At 41.5% G+C, this 15,760-nt stretch overlaps 1 protein-coding gene across 1 annotated transcript in view; it reads left to right on the forward strand.

The window, feature by feature from the left end:
* CFAP43 (cilia and flagella associated protein 43) overlaps positions 1–15,760 on the forward strand; it is a 3,581,735-nt gene that overhangs the window by 2,897,048 nt on the left and 668,927 nt on the right. The window contains exons 30-32 of the mRNA XM_044055952.1: positions 13,379–13,465; positions 13,795–13,883; positions 14,049–14,256. Of these exons, the coding sequence (XP_043911887.1) occupies positions 13,379–13,465; positions 13,795–13,883; positions 14,049–14,256 (384 nt within the window). The remainder of the gene's footprint in view (positions 1–13,378; positions 13,466–13,794; positions 13,884–14,048; positions 14,257–15,760) is intronic.

Genomic DNA, 15,760 nt, shown 5'->3' on the forward strand with positions numbered 1-15,760 from the left:
TTTAAAAATTGTCCTTCTTGTTGTGCCTTTGTCCCACTTCTGTGTATGGCTTTGTCCAGATTTCTTGCTCTTGAAGTTGAGAGGTATGAAAAATGTGTCAGGGCCATCACAGTCAGCCAGAGAGATTTCAAATTGTGACATGCTTGTTGCACCCCACTCCCCATGTAGTGACTCTGGATGTGTCCAAGCAAGGCAAGGAGTAGTTGTATCTACCTTGGATGGGGAGGACACACTGCATAAGTACTACAGTGGCTTTTCATCTGTCCTTGATTTTGCAGAATGGTCTGGTTTCTGTCATATTTTTGTACTGTTGATTTATGCTTATTACTCAAAGTGCCTGTTGCTCTGTGTTTAAGTAGCAATGCTTTAATGACCATAAGGTAAGCTTGTCTGACATCGTAAGATGCAAGTAAGCTTTAATAAGCATACTGTTAAAGAATTGCCAACATTGAAAGCCTTTCTGTTGTTGCCATGCAGAGAATACTTGACTAGATAATGTATAAGCCTTGGGTATTAAAGGACAGGATTCCATTATTTTAAAAAGCTCATTACACTTGTTGGAGACTTCCAGTCATCTCTACAGGCTTTACCCGTAAACTAAACAGAATGCCAATCATGTGTGGTCCATAACCTGTACAGTAATCCTTTAAGCAATGTATCTTGAGCTTGTTTCTTGTTTGCTTTTCATTTTTACTTTTATCATGTTTTCCCCATGAAACGTTGTCAGGCAGCAGGTCTTTTTGGATAAGAAACATTTTTACAAGTGGGGCATCACATAGATTTCTACTTTCAGCATGTTGCTTGGTACTTTAATAAAGCTGAATATATTATAATTAGAACTGCAGTGCAAGGAGAAGTAGTTTGAGTTGAGTGCTTCTGGTTTTTCTTATACTTGATTTTGACTGGCATTCCAGTAATGTATTTAAAAGTAATTTATTTTTTCATGCCTCACAACCTTTTGTTTCCATCTAGATATTAAGTAAGCTGTCATGCAGCCAATGCATTGAAATATTTTTATTCTTCTACACTTATTTTTGTCTTGATTGGACTTTCATAATGATGGTTTGCCACCCAGGGCAGCGTATTTAATTAAAGTTAGTTTTTTTGTGGTTTTGTGCATAGCTCCTCCCCTTTGTGGTTGACCACACCCCTTCCCTTTGACCCCGCCCATTCAGCGTCTCCTGCAGCCCCCCTGTGATTTGAAGTCACCAGCCGCCACTGCTTAATACAGACAGTGGTTATCTTCATAACTCAGTCATGCAAAAAAAATAAAAGAAATACTTAAGAGTCTGGATTGATACACAATACAATTTTTCTCATCCTTACTCTTTGGTCTGTCCACATTGACCACAACATTTATAAAATGCTTAGCTGCATTGTTTGCACACTTAGTCTCCGGGAGTACCAGTGACCTTCAAGAAAGACTCTTGTAGCATGAAATACTAATTTCTTCTCATTTATGCAGTCTTCAGTTAAACACTTTTTCATAGGTCCATAGTTTAGTACTAAGCTAACTGCCCTTGCGAGCCATTTTAAGCCTAGCCAAGTATCCCTTGTGAGACGCAAACCCTGCACCTTGTGTTTGTAAAGCAAACACCTTAACCATTAAGACACCCTCCCAGATTAACAATGAGAAAAACATCCAACATGTCAATTTTCAAAAAACGAAAATCAACAAAGGAACAAAACAATCCAGAGGCAGTCAGAGAACAGGATACTTAATAATTAAGCACTTTCATCCACAATGTTTAATGGACTTCATCAGAACAAACCAAATCACTAAAGCACACTATTTAAATAGCATTAAAGTATTAATTAATCAATAGTACACCATCATTTTAAAATCCTCAGTCATGGACTTAAAATGCCCCCATTAAAATACAAAATGTTGCAATAAGCCATAATTTTACTTAAGTGAAAAATAAATATAATTAATAATTCAGCCCTCTATTTTTAAGAAAACATTTTATATTAATAGATTCATTCAATACAGGAGATTTGTCACCTTTCAGCTTAATTTGCCACATTGTCTCAGCTGCCTTTAACGTATTCTTCTAATCCCCTCCTTGTAGTCTAATAATGCCTTATCTAACACAGAAAAGTAAAATTTCCTAAACTTGGTACAAGTTCTACTATGTTTATATAAACATCACCCATAAGAATGTATCAAAACAAAAATATTCCATTTGTAAATAAACTTCAGTAACCAATGACTGGGTATGGTATATTGAACAGTTAGCATGATTAAACAAAGGCAACCGTGGGTAAATCTTCAATATATCACACCCAGGAGGTGGTTATTGCTGTTATACAATGACATTTTTTAAGAAAAAATTACTTACGTTTTATTAAATAATGTCTTTGTGTAACAGCTCTGTGGTGATGTTCTGCTTTCTTTAGATATCCTGCTGCTTTTTTGATGTACTGCGCATATGTATGGGACTTATGTTCCCTCTATTACACAGTACATCAGTGCTTTGGAAGGGAAGCAATGGAGAAAGGAAGATCTCCATTGCTTCTTTATTTATTAAAAAAAAAAAATTTTGAAATCCGGACAGTTCGGACGTACGGGAAAGGCAGGGCAAAAATACAAGGAAAATCAAGTAAGTTTCTTTAGTTTTGTATACCGTTCCTGATTTTCTTTGTATTTCTGCCCAGTCTCTCGTACCTCTAAACTGCCCGGATTTCAAATTTCATACTTCTCGTCCTGGAAATTAAACACTATTGTTGGGTCCCTGACTTCTTTTGGAAATAGGACCACTGATGCTAAATGGGATGAAAAGGGTAATTCTGCTTTTTTAATGTTTGCTTGACTAAACAATTATAATAAAATATGGGCAATTATCTCTGTACAAAATTTATGAAATTCAATAAGTATTCCATTGGGAGACAGTACTTAAACTTGAGGAAGTTCCTTCATTGTTTGCGAATTTCCATAAGATTAATAAACTGAGTTAGGATTACTAATTTCTCTTCCTACACACGAGGCAGGTTGACTCTGACAAAATGATTTCCTAGCTTTATGTGTACGCTTTTCATCTCTTTGTACTTCTTGACCTGGAAAACTGTAGCATATATTAATAGAAGTCTAGGCTATCTGACTTTTTTCTTTTGGTATATGCTGGATTTTACATTCAATGGGCATGATGGTAGGGCTGAGCAATCAAAATGCAGATTTTTGAATGTTAATGGCCAGTCATTGTATAATTTGCATTTTAAAATATTATACATAGATAGAAAAATGCTGACAAGAATGATGAGTATTTAATCCCTTTAAGTACGTTGCTTACAGACTGCATTGCACACAATACCTATCGAAGTGATAGCATTTTCTTGCTATTTGTGATTGTATACTTTTTGCAGAGTTCTGAAAGTGCACCTTTTCCTAATGTTTCTTTTTAAGTTACTTTCCTTGTGCAATAGGATCAGAACAGTAAAACAGTAGTGATCTTAGATTAGTGTTCTGTATTCTGAGACAATATGCAATTCTGCATGATTGTTTTGTATTGTTCAGTATATTCTCATTTTGGCTCAGAGCAAAGATTCTGCATGTTGGTTTGACTGAAATTCTTCATGTCTGCAGTAAGAGATGATTCTCAGCATTCATAGTTTATCTTCAAAACTTCAGAATCTGAAGTAGGATGTTCATTTGTCAGCAACCTGTGGGTTACGGATCCAATATCGGATCCGAGCCGGCAACTTGTTTCAAGCTAATGGATCCGAGCTCCTAGCTCCTCCCTTCACCCATAATCCCCTGCTAACCCTCCATGACCCCAGATCTAGTTTGCTGCACTTGTGGATGGCTGGATCCCCTTGAGCTCGTCAGCTAAGTGGAATTTTCCTGCATTTATCTGTACTTTTCCTGTCAGAATTTTTCTTTTTTAGTTAAATTAAATAAGAAAAAGTGTGTAAGTGTTAGGCTCCCTTATTATTTTTTCTTTAATTAGTTCCCCCTCCCTTCGCTGGTTGTTAGTGTGTGTGTGTGTGTGTGTTGTTTCTTTTTGGGGCCTGTGTGTGTGTGTAGTTGTTTTTTTCTTTAAAAAAATGGCTGAGGCCCCACAAGCCATATTTTCCAAATGTACCGAGTGTGGCCATAAGCTCTCCCCGGCTGATGGCCACACTCGGTGCGTTCAGTGCCTTGGGGTTGAACACCTTACCTTAGGCTGTACCATCTGTGCAGCGTTCAACCCCAGGGCACTGAAAGAGCAGAGGTTGAAGCTGGTCCTTGCGGGACTTTTACCCCCGGACTCGGCTTCAGCCTCCGCTACCTCTGCTGCTCTCGTGGCTCCACCACAGCCTGTGGTTGCTGCCACTCCTGCCCCCCTGCCTCTGTCCGGGACTCAAACTCCCGCTAAAGTGTCGGAGGACAGGGAGGCCAGGAGGGAGAAACGGAGGGAGAAGCACCAGAAGCGGCGGGCCGAGACCTCTGTTTCGGCCCCGCCCGCTAAGCGGGCTTCTCCCTCCACTGCTTCTAGGTCTCCTCCTCGGCTCCGATCCCCTTGGTTCTCCCCGGGGCCCGAGGAGGAGGAGACCCGATCTCCATTGAGGTCATCGAGGTGGCATTCCAGGCCTGCCTCGGTGGCCTCTTCGAGATCTACTTTTAGTTTATCCGATGCAGACTTGGACCGGATGATGCGAAGATTCATCCAGGCCCAGCTGCAGATGGGAGTGCTCTTGCCCCCCCCCCCCCAGGGGGGGAGCTCAACACCTTTTTTCCACCCTATTGCTCCTTCTCCGACCCGCTATCCAGGTTCGGAGCGTTTGGAGCCGAGCAGCATTGGAGCCGGGGGTGGGTTGGCACCGACAGTACTTGGTACTTCGGATCCGACCCTGCCCTCGAGCCTGTCAGATCCGACCTCTCGGAGCCGTGGTCCGAGCTTCGGATCCGGGGGATTCAGTGTGCCATCAGCTCCATCCAGGTCGGAGCCCACTGGTCCCTCGGATCCGACGGTCTCGGCGCCTGCTCCAATCCCTTCATCGGATCCGAGTGGGAGCCGACTTTCGGATCCATTAGAGAGTGGCTCTCCTCGCCTTCAATGTTGGAGAGGGCTCTGTTGAGAGCATCCGACCCCCCCGTCCTTGCGGCTTCTCACTCCCTCCTCCCTGGGGGCCAGGCCAGGCTTCCATCACCCGGGACAGCCTGCTCGATGTCACAGATGGTTCCATTGGAACAAGATGTTGCTGGCGAGGCCCCACGGACAGTCCCCCGAGGAAGTTCCCGTCATAAGTGCAAAGGAGGCACGTGGACTCTGAGTCCCTTAACCTGAGGACAACTGAGGAGAGGAAGAAGGCTCCCCAAGATCGCTTCTGAGGATGTCTCCTTTGGAGACATCATGGAGATGCTGAGGATCAGAGGTGGGTGGTCTGCCCCAAGTCTTCCTCTGATCCGAGTCCGTGTTCTGGGCATTCGCAGGCAAGGGTCCGCCTCCCTCTTTGGGTGCTGACCCCTGGTGGACCTCATTACCACCAGGGCATGGAAGGATTCGACACCGTGGAGCGATAGTTTTAGCCCCTCAGACCGATCACATTGAGTAGGGGCCCCAGATGCCATGTTGACGAGAGCCCCTCAGTCCATCCACCAAGCAAAGAGTCCCATTTGATGGACCATTTAGGAAGAGTCTTTAGTTCAGCGACGCAAGGTCTCTGAACTATATGGCATCATCAGGATGCAGCGGGATCTTATCAAAGAATACGCTGCATCCCCATGTCGGAGGATGACAAACAATTGTACTCCACCAATGGCCACTCTGAGATCAATTTCAAACACCTCTATGCTGTCCCACGCCACAGAGGGAGCCGCTCCTAGTCATGAGAGGCCTGGCTCCATCAAAAGCATCCTTCAATGCCCTTTCATGGTTCTGCCCTATTTGGCAAAACAGTTCACGAGACACTTGTCCAGAACGAAGGACGGAAGGAGTCCGCCCAGCGTCCTTTTCGAGGAATCAAAGGGTCAGAAGAAGATGTGGTTCTGAAAATCACAACATTCCCAACCAGCTCCGATAACCAGTCCTAAGAGGTGGACAGGGGACGCCGCCCAGGCAGAGGGCTCTTGGGTCCAGAGAACCTTTCAGCAGCCCTGAGGGGTTGCCTGGCTGCTCCACTCTGGAGGGAACACCTAGCGGCATGGGAGTCCATCACTACAGACCGCTGGGTGCTTCCCATTATATCCAGAGGGTACAAAATACCACTACACCATGTCCCCAAATCCAAGAACCTCCTGATCAGAGCTGCAGAAATTCAGCAGCTGCTATGAAAAGAGCCATCCAGCATGTCCCCAAGACCAGCTCGGATAGGGTTCTACTCCAGGTTCTTTTGGTGCCAAAAGACGGGGACTTGAGACCGATCCTAGACCTTTCCCGCTTGAACCTGTCAGTAACCAAGGAAAAAATCTGGATGGTCACTCTCTTCAATCTTCCTCCTCCTTGAGGGAGAACGACGATTGATGCCATAGACCAACCGGATGCGTGCTACCACATTTTAATGGACAAGCGATCCAGGAGGTTCCTCCAGTTCAGGGTCCTTCCTTTGGCCTCACCACAGCCCCAGGGTGTTCACCAAGGTATTAGCAGTGATTGCGGTCCACCTGAGACTCCAGGGAATACAGGTCTTGGACGACTGGCTCCTGACCGCACCAACAAGGCATCTACTTTGCTCAGCCAGAGACTTCTTTCTCCATCTAGCCCCACAGTTAGGCATTACTATCAACGTCGGCAAATCTCTACTGGCTCCAACGCAGGTCATAGAATTCATAGGTGCCAGAATAGACACCAGAGAGTTGCTAGCCTTCCTAACTTCCGAGAGAATCCGGAACTTACAACTTCATGTGCGGGCTATCCTCCAATCAGAGGCTTCACCAGCAGAATTGGTCCTGAGGGCACTAGGCTCCATGGTTGCAGCGACAATTGAACATGCAGGTACTGCAATGGACTCTTCTAGTGCAATGGTCCTTTATATCCCTTCCTCTCCACCATCCCATTGCTATCAGCAAGGCTTGCAGGAGAGTGCTACTATGGTGGCTCCAAGCCTAGAACTTCCATACGGGCCGCCCCTTCTGCACCTCTGCCCCTCTCGGGCACTGTGACACGGACCTTCTCCGTGGGGCAGGTGGGGGGCATCAGGCAGCCAAGGTCCATGCAGACATGAACTGCCTACTCCTGTCCTGTGATCAGATGAGAGAGGAGAGAGCGGTGCTGTTGGCGCACTTCAGGGCCTCCTCCCCCACAGAGCGATGCAATTCAGTTGGACAACATGTCAGTGGTCTGGTACATCAACAAACAGGGGGAACCAGATCTACCCTCTATGCCAGCCATGAGAGGGTAGGAATGGGCGATCTCCCTTCTTACCCCGTGGTCTCTCAATCCACTAGTAGCGAAGCATAATCGCAACATGGGGGCAACCCTGCTGCAATCTTTTTGCATCTCCATCAAACACCAAATGCGGCAATTTTTTGCTCTGGTGCATGCTTGGCCACCGGTCTACTCTATGCCTATCCACCTCTACCACTAATGATACAACTCTTACAGAAAGCCTCATGGTTGGGGAGCAAGATGATCCTCATTGCCCCATTCTGGCCTCGGCAAATTTGTTTCCCTTACCTGTGGTCTCACCTTGTGAATCACCCTTGGATTCTAGATCCCATTCCGGATCTCATCTCCCATCCGTTACCAACTCCAAACCTGGACAATCTGAAACTGACAGCTTGGTTGCTCCAGCTCCACTCCTAGTTAGGACTCCCGGTATCTCTTCACCAGTCAAAGCCATCCTCGTGGCAGCACATAAGCCCTCCACCAGGAAAGTGTACCACAGTAAATGGAAATGCTTTTCCATCTGCATCACGATCTAGATCCCTCTCTTCCATCCATATTAGACTTCCTAACTGAACTCTTTCAGGAAGGCGCTAGTTGTTCAACTGTCAAAGTGCAATTGGCAGCCATATCACATTAACATGTGGGACATGATACAGGGCCTTTGATGTCGGCCAGGTTGTGTAAAACCTTTCTCAAGGGCACCTTTTTACTTAGACCCCCTGTAAAGGAAGGATCTTACATTAGTTCTTCAAGCCTTGACTGCTCCACCCTTTGAACCCGCTGCTTCAGTAGATCTCAAATTATTGTCATGGAAAACAGCATTCCTTGTAGTCATCACTTCAGCAAAAAGAGTGTCGGAGCTTCAAGCTCTCTCTGTGAAGCCTCCTAATCTGATCTTTCACCCAGATAGAGTGTACCTCAGGATCAATCCCTCCTTTCTTCCCAAGATAGCATCAGAAACCAACATACATCAATCCATAAATTTACCGGTTTTCTTCCCTAAATATCAGAATAAGGGAGAGAACAAGCTGCACTCATTAGATGTTCATAGGCAGCTTTGCTTTTATACTCATAGGACAGCTGGCCATAGACAATCCAACCAGCTGTTCATTTCCTTTGCCAAATTTAACTTGGGGAAAGCTATCTCTATCTTATCTTTATTGGCTTGGATCAATGTATCTATTGGTATCGAAAGCTCGGGTAGACCCTAGAAGGAAGAGTTTGTGCTCATTCCACCCACTCCATTTCTACCTCTGCGGCCTTCAAGTCTAGAGTTCCATTGGATGATATTTGTTCTGCAGCCACTTGGGCTTCATCTCATACCTTTATTACCCACTACAAACTAGACGTGTTTTCTAGAGGGAGAGCATCCTTTGGCTCTGCGGTGCCCGATATCCTTCCATGATGGCCACCCAAGGTGCAGGTAGCTGGGGACTCTGTCCCACAGGTTGCTGACAAATGAACATCCTACTTCAGATTTAGAAGTTATGTACTCACCATAACGTTCCATCTGAGTAGGTAGTTCATTTGTCTGCAACCATCCCCCCCCTCCTTCCCCCTGGCCTTCTTCGGATCTACTGGTAGTTAGATATCCTTTTGTTTGATATATATTGAGGGGCAAACTCGATCTGAGGTCATGGAGGGTTAGCAGGGAATTATGGGTGAAGGGAGAAGCTAGGAGCTCGGATCCATTAGCTTGAAACAAGTTGCCGCCTCGGATCCGATATCGGATCCGTAACCCACAGGTTGCAGACAAATGAACTACCTACTCAGATGGAATGTTATGGTGAGTACATAACTTCTAATTTTGCTTAGCTGTAGTACACTAAATGTTAAAGATAACTAACTGTAAGAGAAAATAAGAAAAATCCTGAATTCTGGTTGACTGTTTTTGCCTGAGCTGGACACGTTGCATGTTTAAATTACATTTGAGATTAATGTATTACTAAAATAATGGACTCTAGGGTCCTGGCTATTAAGAACTTCACAAAATTGCCATATACTCGCTTAACTGCATACAAGGCAGACAGCATGTAAGGTGCTGTAGATCCAGATAATCTGCTCCCTTTTGTGCCTTGTTATATAATTGCTGCCTGATGGCACAAATACTGTATTATATATTATTAATATTCATGTTATGTTAACCAGGTTAGCCTTGCTGATCAGAGCCCATTTTATGAGGGGGTCACAAGGAATAAAGCTCCAAAAGAACCAAACATTTTCCAAGCTGTAGTATATGCACAATCAAACAATATAGCAATAACCCACGCCTGGGTTAGTGTACTAGATGTAAATTCTTCTGTATTTAGAACTAGTTTCTTATGCACGTTTAGTGTAGATCATTTATTTATTAGGAATGTTTTGTACAAAAATTGGGCATTGATATTGGAGGATAAATATTGTAACTTTGGTACAAAACCTAAAATTACATATAGGAGAGGTATTAATTTAAAAACATTATTAGAAGCTAGTAGTTCAAACATTAATAAAAGAAGGTTGGGGATGGTTAAATGTGGGGCTTGTCGCCAGTGCAGGTTTGTCAATGTGGGAAACACAGTTTCTATCAATAATATAATTTATAATATTATGGGTAGTTTTAATTGTGAGACTAAATCAGTTGTTTATGTCACTAATTGTTTAAAATGTTCAGCCTTTTACATTGGCAAGACCCGAGCTAAAGCAACGCATTTATGAGCATATTTATGCCATTTCTAAGAATGATTCTACAAATGCTCTAGCATGTCATATTTTAGAGAATCCAGATCATAATTTTAAGTTTACAGTCTTAAAACATGTTAATGATGATTTTAGAGCAGGACCATGGCAAATCCTTTTGGAAAAAGAAGAACTTTTTTGGCAGATAAGAACTGCTGCACATTTTTTTCCCTGGGCTTAATGAGTATATATCTATTCTTTGTGTTTTAAAACACTTGGCATTGAAAAGGTAATATTTATTATTATTTTTTATTCCTTTTCAAAGTTTGATATTTTATATATATATTTTTTAAGTTTGAAATAAGAGAAGTTGGTCACAAAGTATGTATTTAGTGTACTACGCTTAAGTTAAATATTTATGTTGCTTTAGTAAGGGCTAGTTTTCAGTTTTTAACTATTAGTGTATAGTGTTTTAGTGTTGATTTTCATTTAAAAGTGGTGTGTTGTTTTAAATCTGTATACGTGATTAAGTGGATCACATGATGTTTGTAAAAGTTTATATAAAGAGCTGTTTTTAAAGATGGTTCTTGTCTGAAGAAGGAAAGATACTAAGCTTTCTGAAAGCGCTTATTAAACGGGTTTTGAGTTATTGCGGTTTCGTTTTTGCTTCTAGTGCTTCGCTTTTGTTTCTTCTGATATTCTGCGGCAGTTCTGATGTACTGCGCATGCGTATGCCTACACAGTACATCAGAGCTGTGGGCAAAAGCAATGGAGAAAGCAAGATCTCCGTTGCTTTTTACAAACTGTTTCACTATGTTAAATGGGTTTAACATAGCGAGACAGCTTTAAAAAAAGCAACGGAGAATCTCTGTTGCTTTTTTTTAAAGCTGTCTCGCTATGTTAAACTCATTTAACATAGCGAGACAGTGTTGCTGTAAGAGTTATAGTAATGGAAAAAGTCTGGGCGACCGGACCTTTTTCCATTACTATAACTTGGATTTACAATGTGCACGCTGACCAATCAGCGTGCGCGTTTTTGAATATTAATGGGGGGGGTCATTGTATAATATGAATATTTGCATACAAACAAGTCTAAGAACAGCCTACAACAGAAAATATACTGCACAAGGAGATATTAGGTATGAATCAGTATTATTTATCAGGCTAGTACAGTGCACTGTATGTGATACAGATTAAACCAAGAATCTTGGCAGAAGTGTATATGTAGCAAATGAGTAAGTCAATCATATAAGTAGGACTGTAAACATTGTTAACTTGACACACTATATTACAGATCATGTGGTCTTGCCTGATTTAACACATCATATACAGATGCTGAAACAGCATGGCACACCGTCTGACACATGTAAAGTGCTCTCTCACAGTGATGAGCACAGATCAGAGAGCATCAATTAAGCAATGGCTCATTTCACTGAGTAGACATTGCCAGGTAATTGAGGAGAAATGAACTGGGAAATCTTTGACTAAATTTTGAGTAACTTTTATGTATATTAAGCAAAAATTGATTTATAGATGTAAGGTCCTTGTTTGATTTACACCAAGATAATAAGATGATAAGCCCTGGGTGCTGACTTTTCCAGAACAGTTTATGGGTAAAGATAATTGTGTGAAGTATGGTCATGTTTGTAGTGTCCTCCATTAAAGGTTCTTTAAGGCAAGACAATGGTGGGTGAAGGATGGAGGGAAGATTGAAATGTAGCATTTTCATTGTATGTGGTAATGAGTTTGATGTTAGTATATTTTGTTGTACCTTTCCATAGCATTAGACTCATGGGAGTCATTGTAGTAGTAGCAAACCTTCAGCTATTGCTTCTCAAAAGTAAGATAAGAAGATTGTAGAGTTAAAATGCTGTTTAAAATTAATGTTGGCATTAATGGAGGTGATAAAGTATTTCCACATTTAGACGTATTTAACAGGGCACAATTTTTTGAGTATATCTGGGTGATTGCAACTTTGGGTTGTTCACCAAAGCTTATGATTTTATCAGCCAAATATTGAGGCTATCACACCAAGACTGAGGCAGGATCAGTAAGTATCTTGAGCTGTGTAGAAGTATTGAATTATCAGCAGAATGTAAAAACTGTGTCAGCACACTGAATTATTAGACAGAGAACCCTAATGGTCCTTGGTCTGATACCAGAGGGACTCCAGTATTTAATTTATAGCTTGGTTATATATGTTCTGCCAGATAACAGCCTAGGATCTTTTTTTTTAGATGCCGTTTAAACCAAATAGTAACAAGCTGGCTGTGACCTGTGACTATAAATGGTCCGCAAAGAGGACAGATAACAGCTGCTGTTTGAAGACCATTGTTTCAGCTTTTGGTTGCATAACTGATGAGTATAAGCAGGGCTGTCTGTGTGTTGTGGTCCTAATGTGAATCTCTGCTGTTTATTTGATACTTTACTACTAGCAGATAAGCAACTGGAAGATAATTAGCTGTTGATGTACTAACAATTCACTAACTTTAGCTACTGAACTAAAGATGGATGTGAGTTGGTTAATGTCCATGTTATGTAATTCACCACCTTTGGAAAGATGGATGATTTTTGTTTGTTCCATGTATCTGCTAGACAGTGATACTTCAGAAGTCTTTTGTTTTTGGTAGTAGTCATTGGCTTTGTCATAAATTGCACAACCTTTCTTAGAAGGCTAAGGGGAGATCATCCCTTGAAGCAAAGCCATGTTCTTATTTTTTATTTTTTTTTTTGCTGTAACTTTCTTATCTGCATTGAATGAATCTGGTAGGAAATAAAATTAAGGATGGGTAGTGTCATTATTATTACTCCAGCTGGACAGCTCAGAGGTTAAGGAGCAGGATTACCATCTGGGAGACCTGGGTTCAAAACTTGGCTAGGGAACAACTGGGCATCAGCAGTGTTGGTGCAAAAGAAAGGCCTGGCAATCTACTTCTGTAATATGCCACAAAAACTCTATAGGGTCTTCCTATAGAGTCACCTTGAGTTAGTTTCAATTTTGGGGCAAATACTAGCTTGTCTGCTTGCTTACTATCATTATTCATTGTATTGGATTCTGTCTTAACAGAGAAAGCAAAGGCAATCTGTTTAGTAATGGATAAAAATATCTGTTCATTGACATGCATAATTAACCTACTTGTCTAGTTCAATTAAGTTATCTGTGCTACACAACCACAAAAATGGGAAGCAAGATACCATTCTGTTGATTTTTTTTTGCCATTGATGTTTACATGAAATACTTCCTCGGGGTGACATGCCAGAGTTCAATTTGTAGAGATGTTACTTTTATATCTGCTGATTTCTGATGTCTAGTAAATGCATATTGCACTAACATTATGTATGAGTTATGAGGGATACACTACAATTAAGAAAATACCTGATATCAGACTAAAAAATCTAGTGTAACTCTCTTTTAGGTCCAAAGTGCTGAAGTTGTACAACAGACAAAGTCACAAGTGGATGCATACCGAGAGACCTATGATAATGCTGTAGCAGAGGACAAGGTAAACAATATATTGCCAGCATTTTTGATAGTTGGTAGTTTTACTTTTTAATATAAAAAGTTTACACCCTAGAGCTTATTTTGGGGGGTAATCAGAAACAAAAGCCTCTCTTTTTAAAATTACAGAAATACACAGAAATGAAGGAGCTTATATCTGAAAGCTAGAGTTGTTTTAAATAAATTGTATTACTTTTTCTATCATGTCATTTGCTTTTATACTTTAGCATACCTTAGTAAGTACTTTTAATAAACATGGCTGGAATGTATGTGTTAAATTAGAAGTGTGTCACTATACAAACTGTATGATGTTTATGTTTATTCTTTTGACAGCTGTTGGATCGTGGCTTTAGAAAGGAGTTTAATGATGTACCAGCCCTCTTGGTTGATCAGCTGTACAAACTGTATAAACGCAGACCAAGGTAAAGTACAGTGCCCAAGATCTGTGCTGATGTATTATTTGAATATGGCAACAAAACTGCCCCCCCTTTTGTTTGTTTGCAAAATCTTCATATGCGCTGAATACTGTAATACATTTATATCTGCTAAAAATACATTATTTTGTTCTCCTGGTCTCATTTCTTCAGGGTTCAAAAGATACGAACACAAGCAGATAACTTTCACCCCTTTGGAGATCATCAGGGTTCAGCAAGGGCTGCCAGTGATGCGTATAACCAGCTGCTGAGAGCCATGGATGATTTGGACTCTCCAGAGAACATGCCAGAAACTTTGGAACTCCCAGTATGGGAACGCTTTTGCTTGGCAAGAAGAACAAAACTGGAAAGTGAACAGCAGGTATATGAAGTCAGCTGTGAACAATTTAACAAACAATAAATTAAAGGAAAACTCCACCTTCTCCTACAGTTTAACTTTGCTTTTCTCCCTACCCTATTATTCCAGTACTATGTAGGTACCTGAAACCTGCTTATATTTTATAAAACTTTCATTTACTTGACTTTGGTATCAAAGGAAGGGAAAGACCACATGCTATTTTTTTTTAAAGCTTAACTTCTCACGTAATTTGCAGAGGAATTTGTCTACAATTGCATGACATACCACAAAGAGAAATTTGTAGTCAGGAGCTCAGGCTTCTGTAAACAAGACAGGGGGATGTGAAACTGTTTTTGTCTGAGATTCGTACACTCTACCTGTCTTTTTTACAAAACTAAATTCGTACCTACTTACAGATCTCTTATCATAGATGCTTACGGAATAACCATACATGTTATTTAAGCATTCGTCACATTGTTCAGCTCTTCAATTCCAACACATTATTCATATTTCCATTAATGATTCAAATCAAGTATTGAGCTATATATATATATATATATATATATATATATATATATATATATATATATATACAGAACCAGCTCAGCACATTGTCATTCCATTGCATCCTTGTGAACATATGCCTCAAATTCCATGTCTAACAAATCAAGGTAACCAAGCAGGTAAATAATAACACAGAGACTTCAGATGGAGTAAATGTCCGCAGCCATGTGTTTATTGCCAATCATTGTCAATGACTTTTTCTCTAAAAGAAGCCAATTATTATGAGATGTGCGCAAGGCAGGAATATCAGGGAGGCCATTTATTTCTTTCATAGCATTCCCCTAAACCTACAGGACAACAGACAGCACTGTCGATATCCGGCCCTTTTTTATGTATCGTACCCATTTCATAACAACATTTTCACAGTTCATCACAATTCTTCTGGGCCGCCTTACAATCTGCCAAGGGGGCCGTTGCCGGGCTAAGTCCCCTGGCAACAATCCCTTGGGGCTGTCTGGCCTGCGGAAGGTCCAGCTGAAGAGTCCTGTGACCCCCCCCCCCACTTGGCCTCCCTTACCTTTCCTGCCTTCCACCACAGAAGGGAGGAATGTTCCTCCCTTCCACCAGCACATCTCAATCTACTCTAGGTGAATGCCCTTCAGAGCTAAACCTGCCTGTAATTCCCTGTAAAATACCTGTGAACCTTCTTCCGATAAATGAACCCCATCTTTCTCATACCTATCTGGCCACCAGGCCCAAATGCCAAGGTGGGGAATGTACAACCCCTTAATGGCCTTTAAAATCTTATCCATAGAATTATTAACTCTCCGTCTCAGTCTTTCCACAGCTTTTATGGACCTAACCCCTTTCCATCTTTTTCTCTGTACCACTTCTGACCAACAAATAATGGCTTGTGGCCAGCATTCATGTATGCAGTTAATTTCCCATACCATTGAACTAATTAAATCTTTTAATGGTTGTTGACCAATATCATTGCCCCCTAGGTGTAACACGATGGCTGCAG

This window comes from Protopterus annectens, chromosome 14.part0 (assembly GCF_019279795.1).
Source record: "Protopterus annectens isolate FY-2018-M chromosome 14.part0, PAN1.0, whole genome shotgun sequence".
NCBI classification, from domain to species: domain Eukaryota; kingdom Metazoa; phylum Chordata; order Ceratodontiformes; family Protopteridae; genus Protopterus; species Protopterus annectens.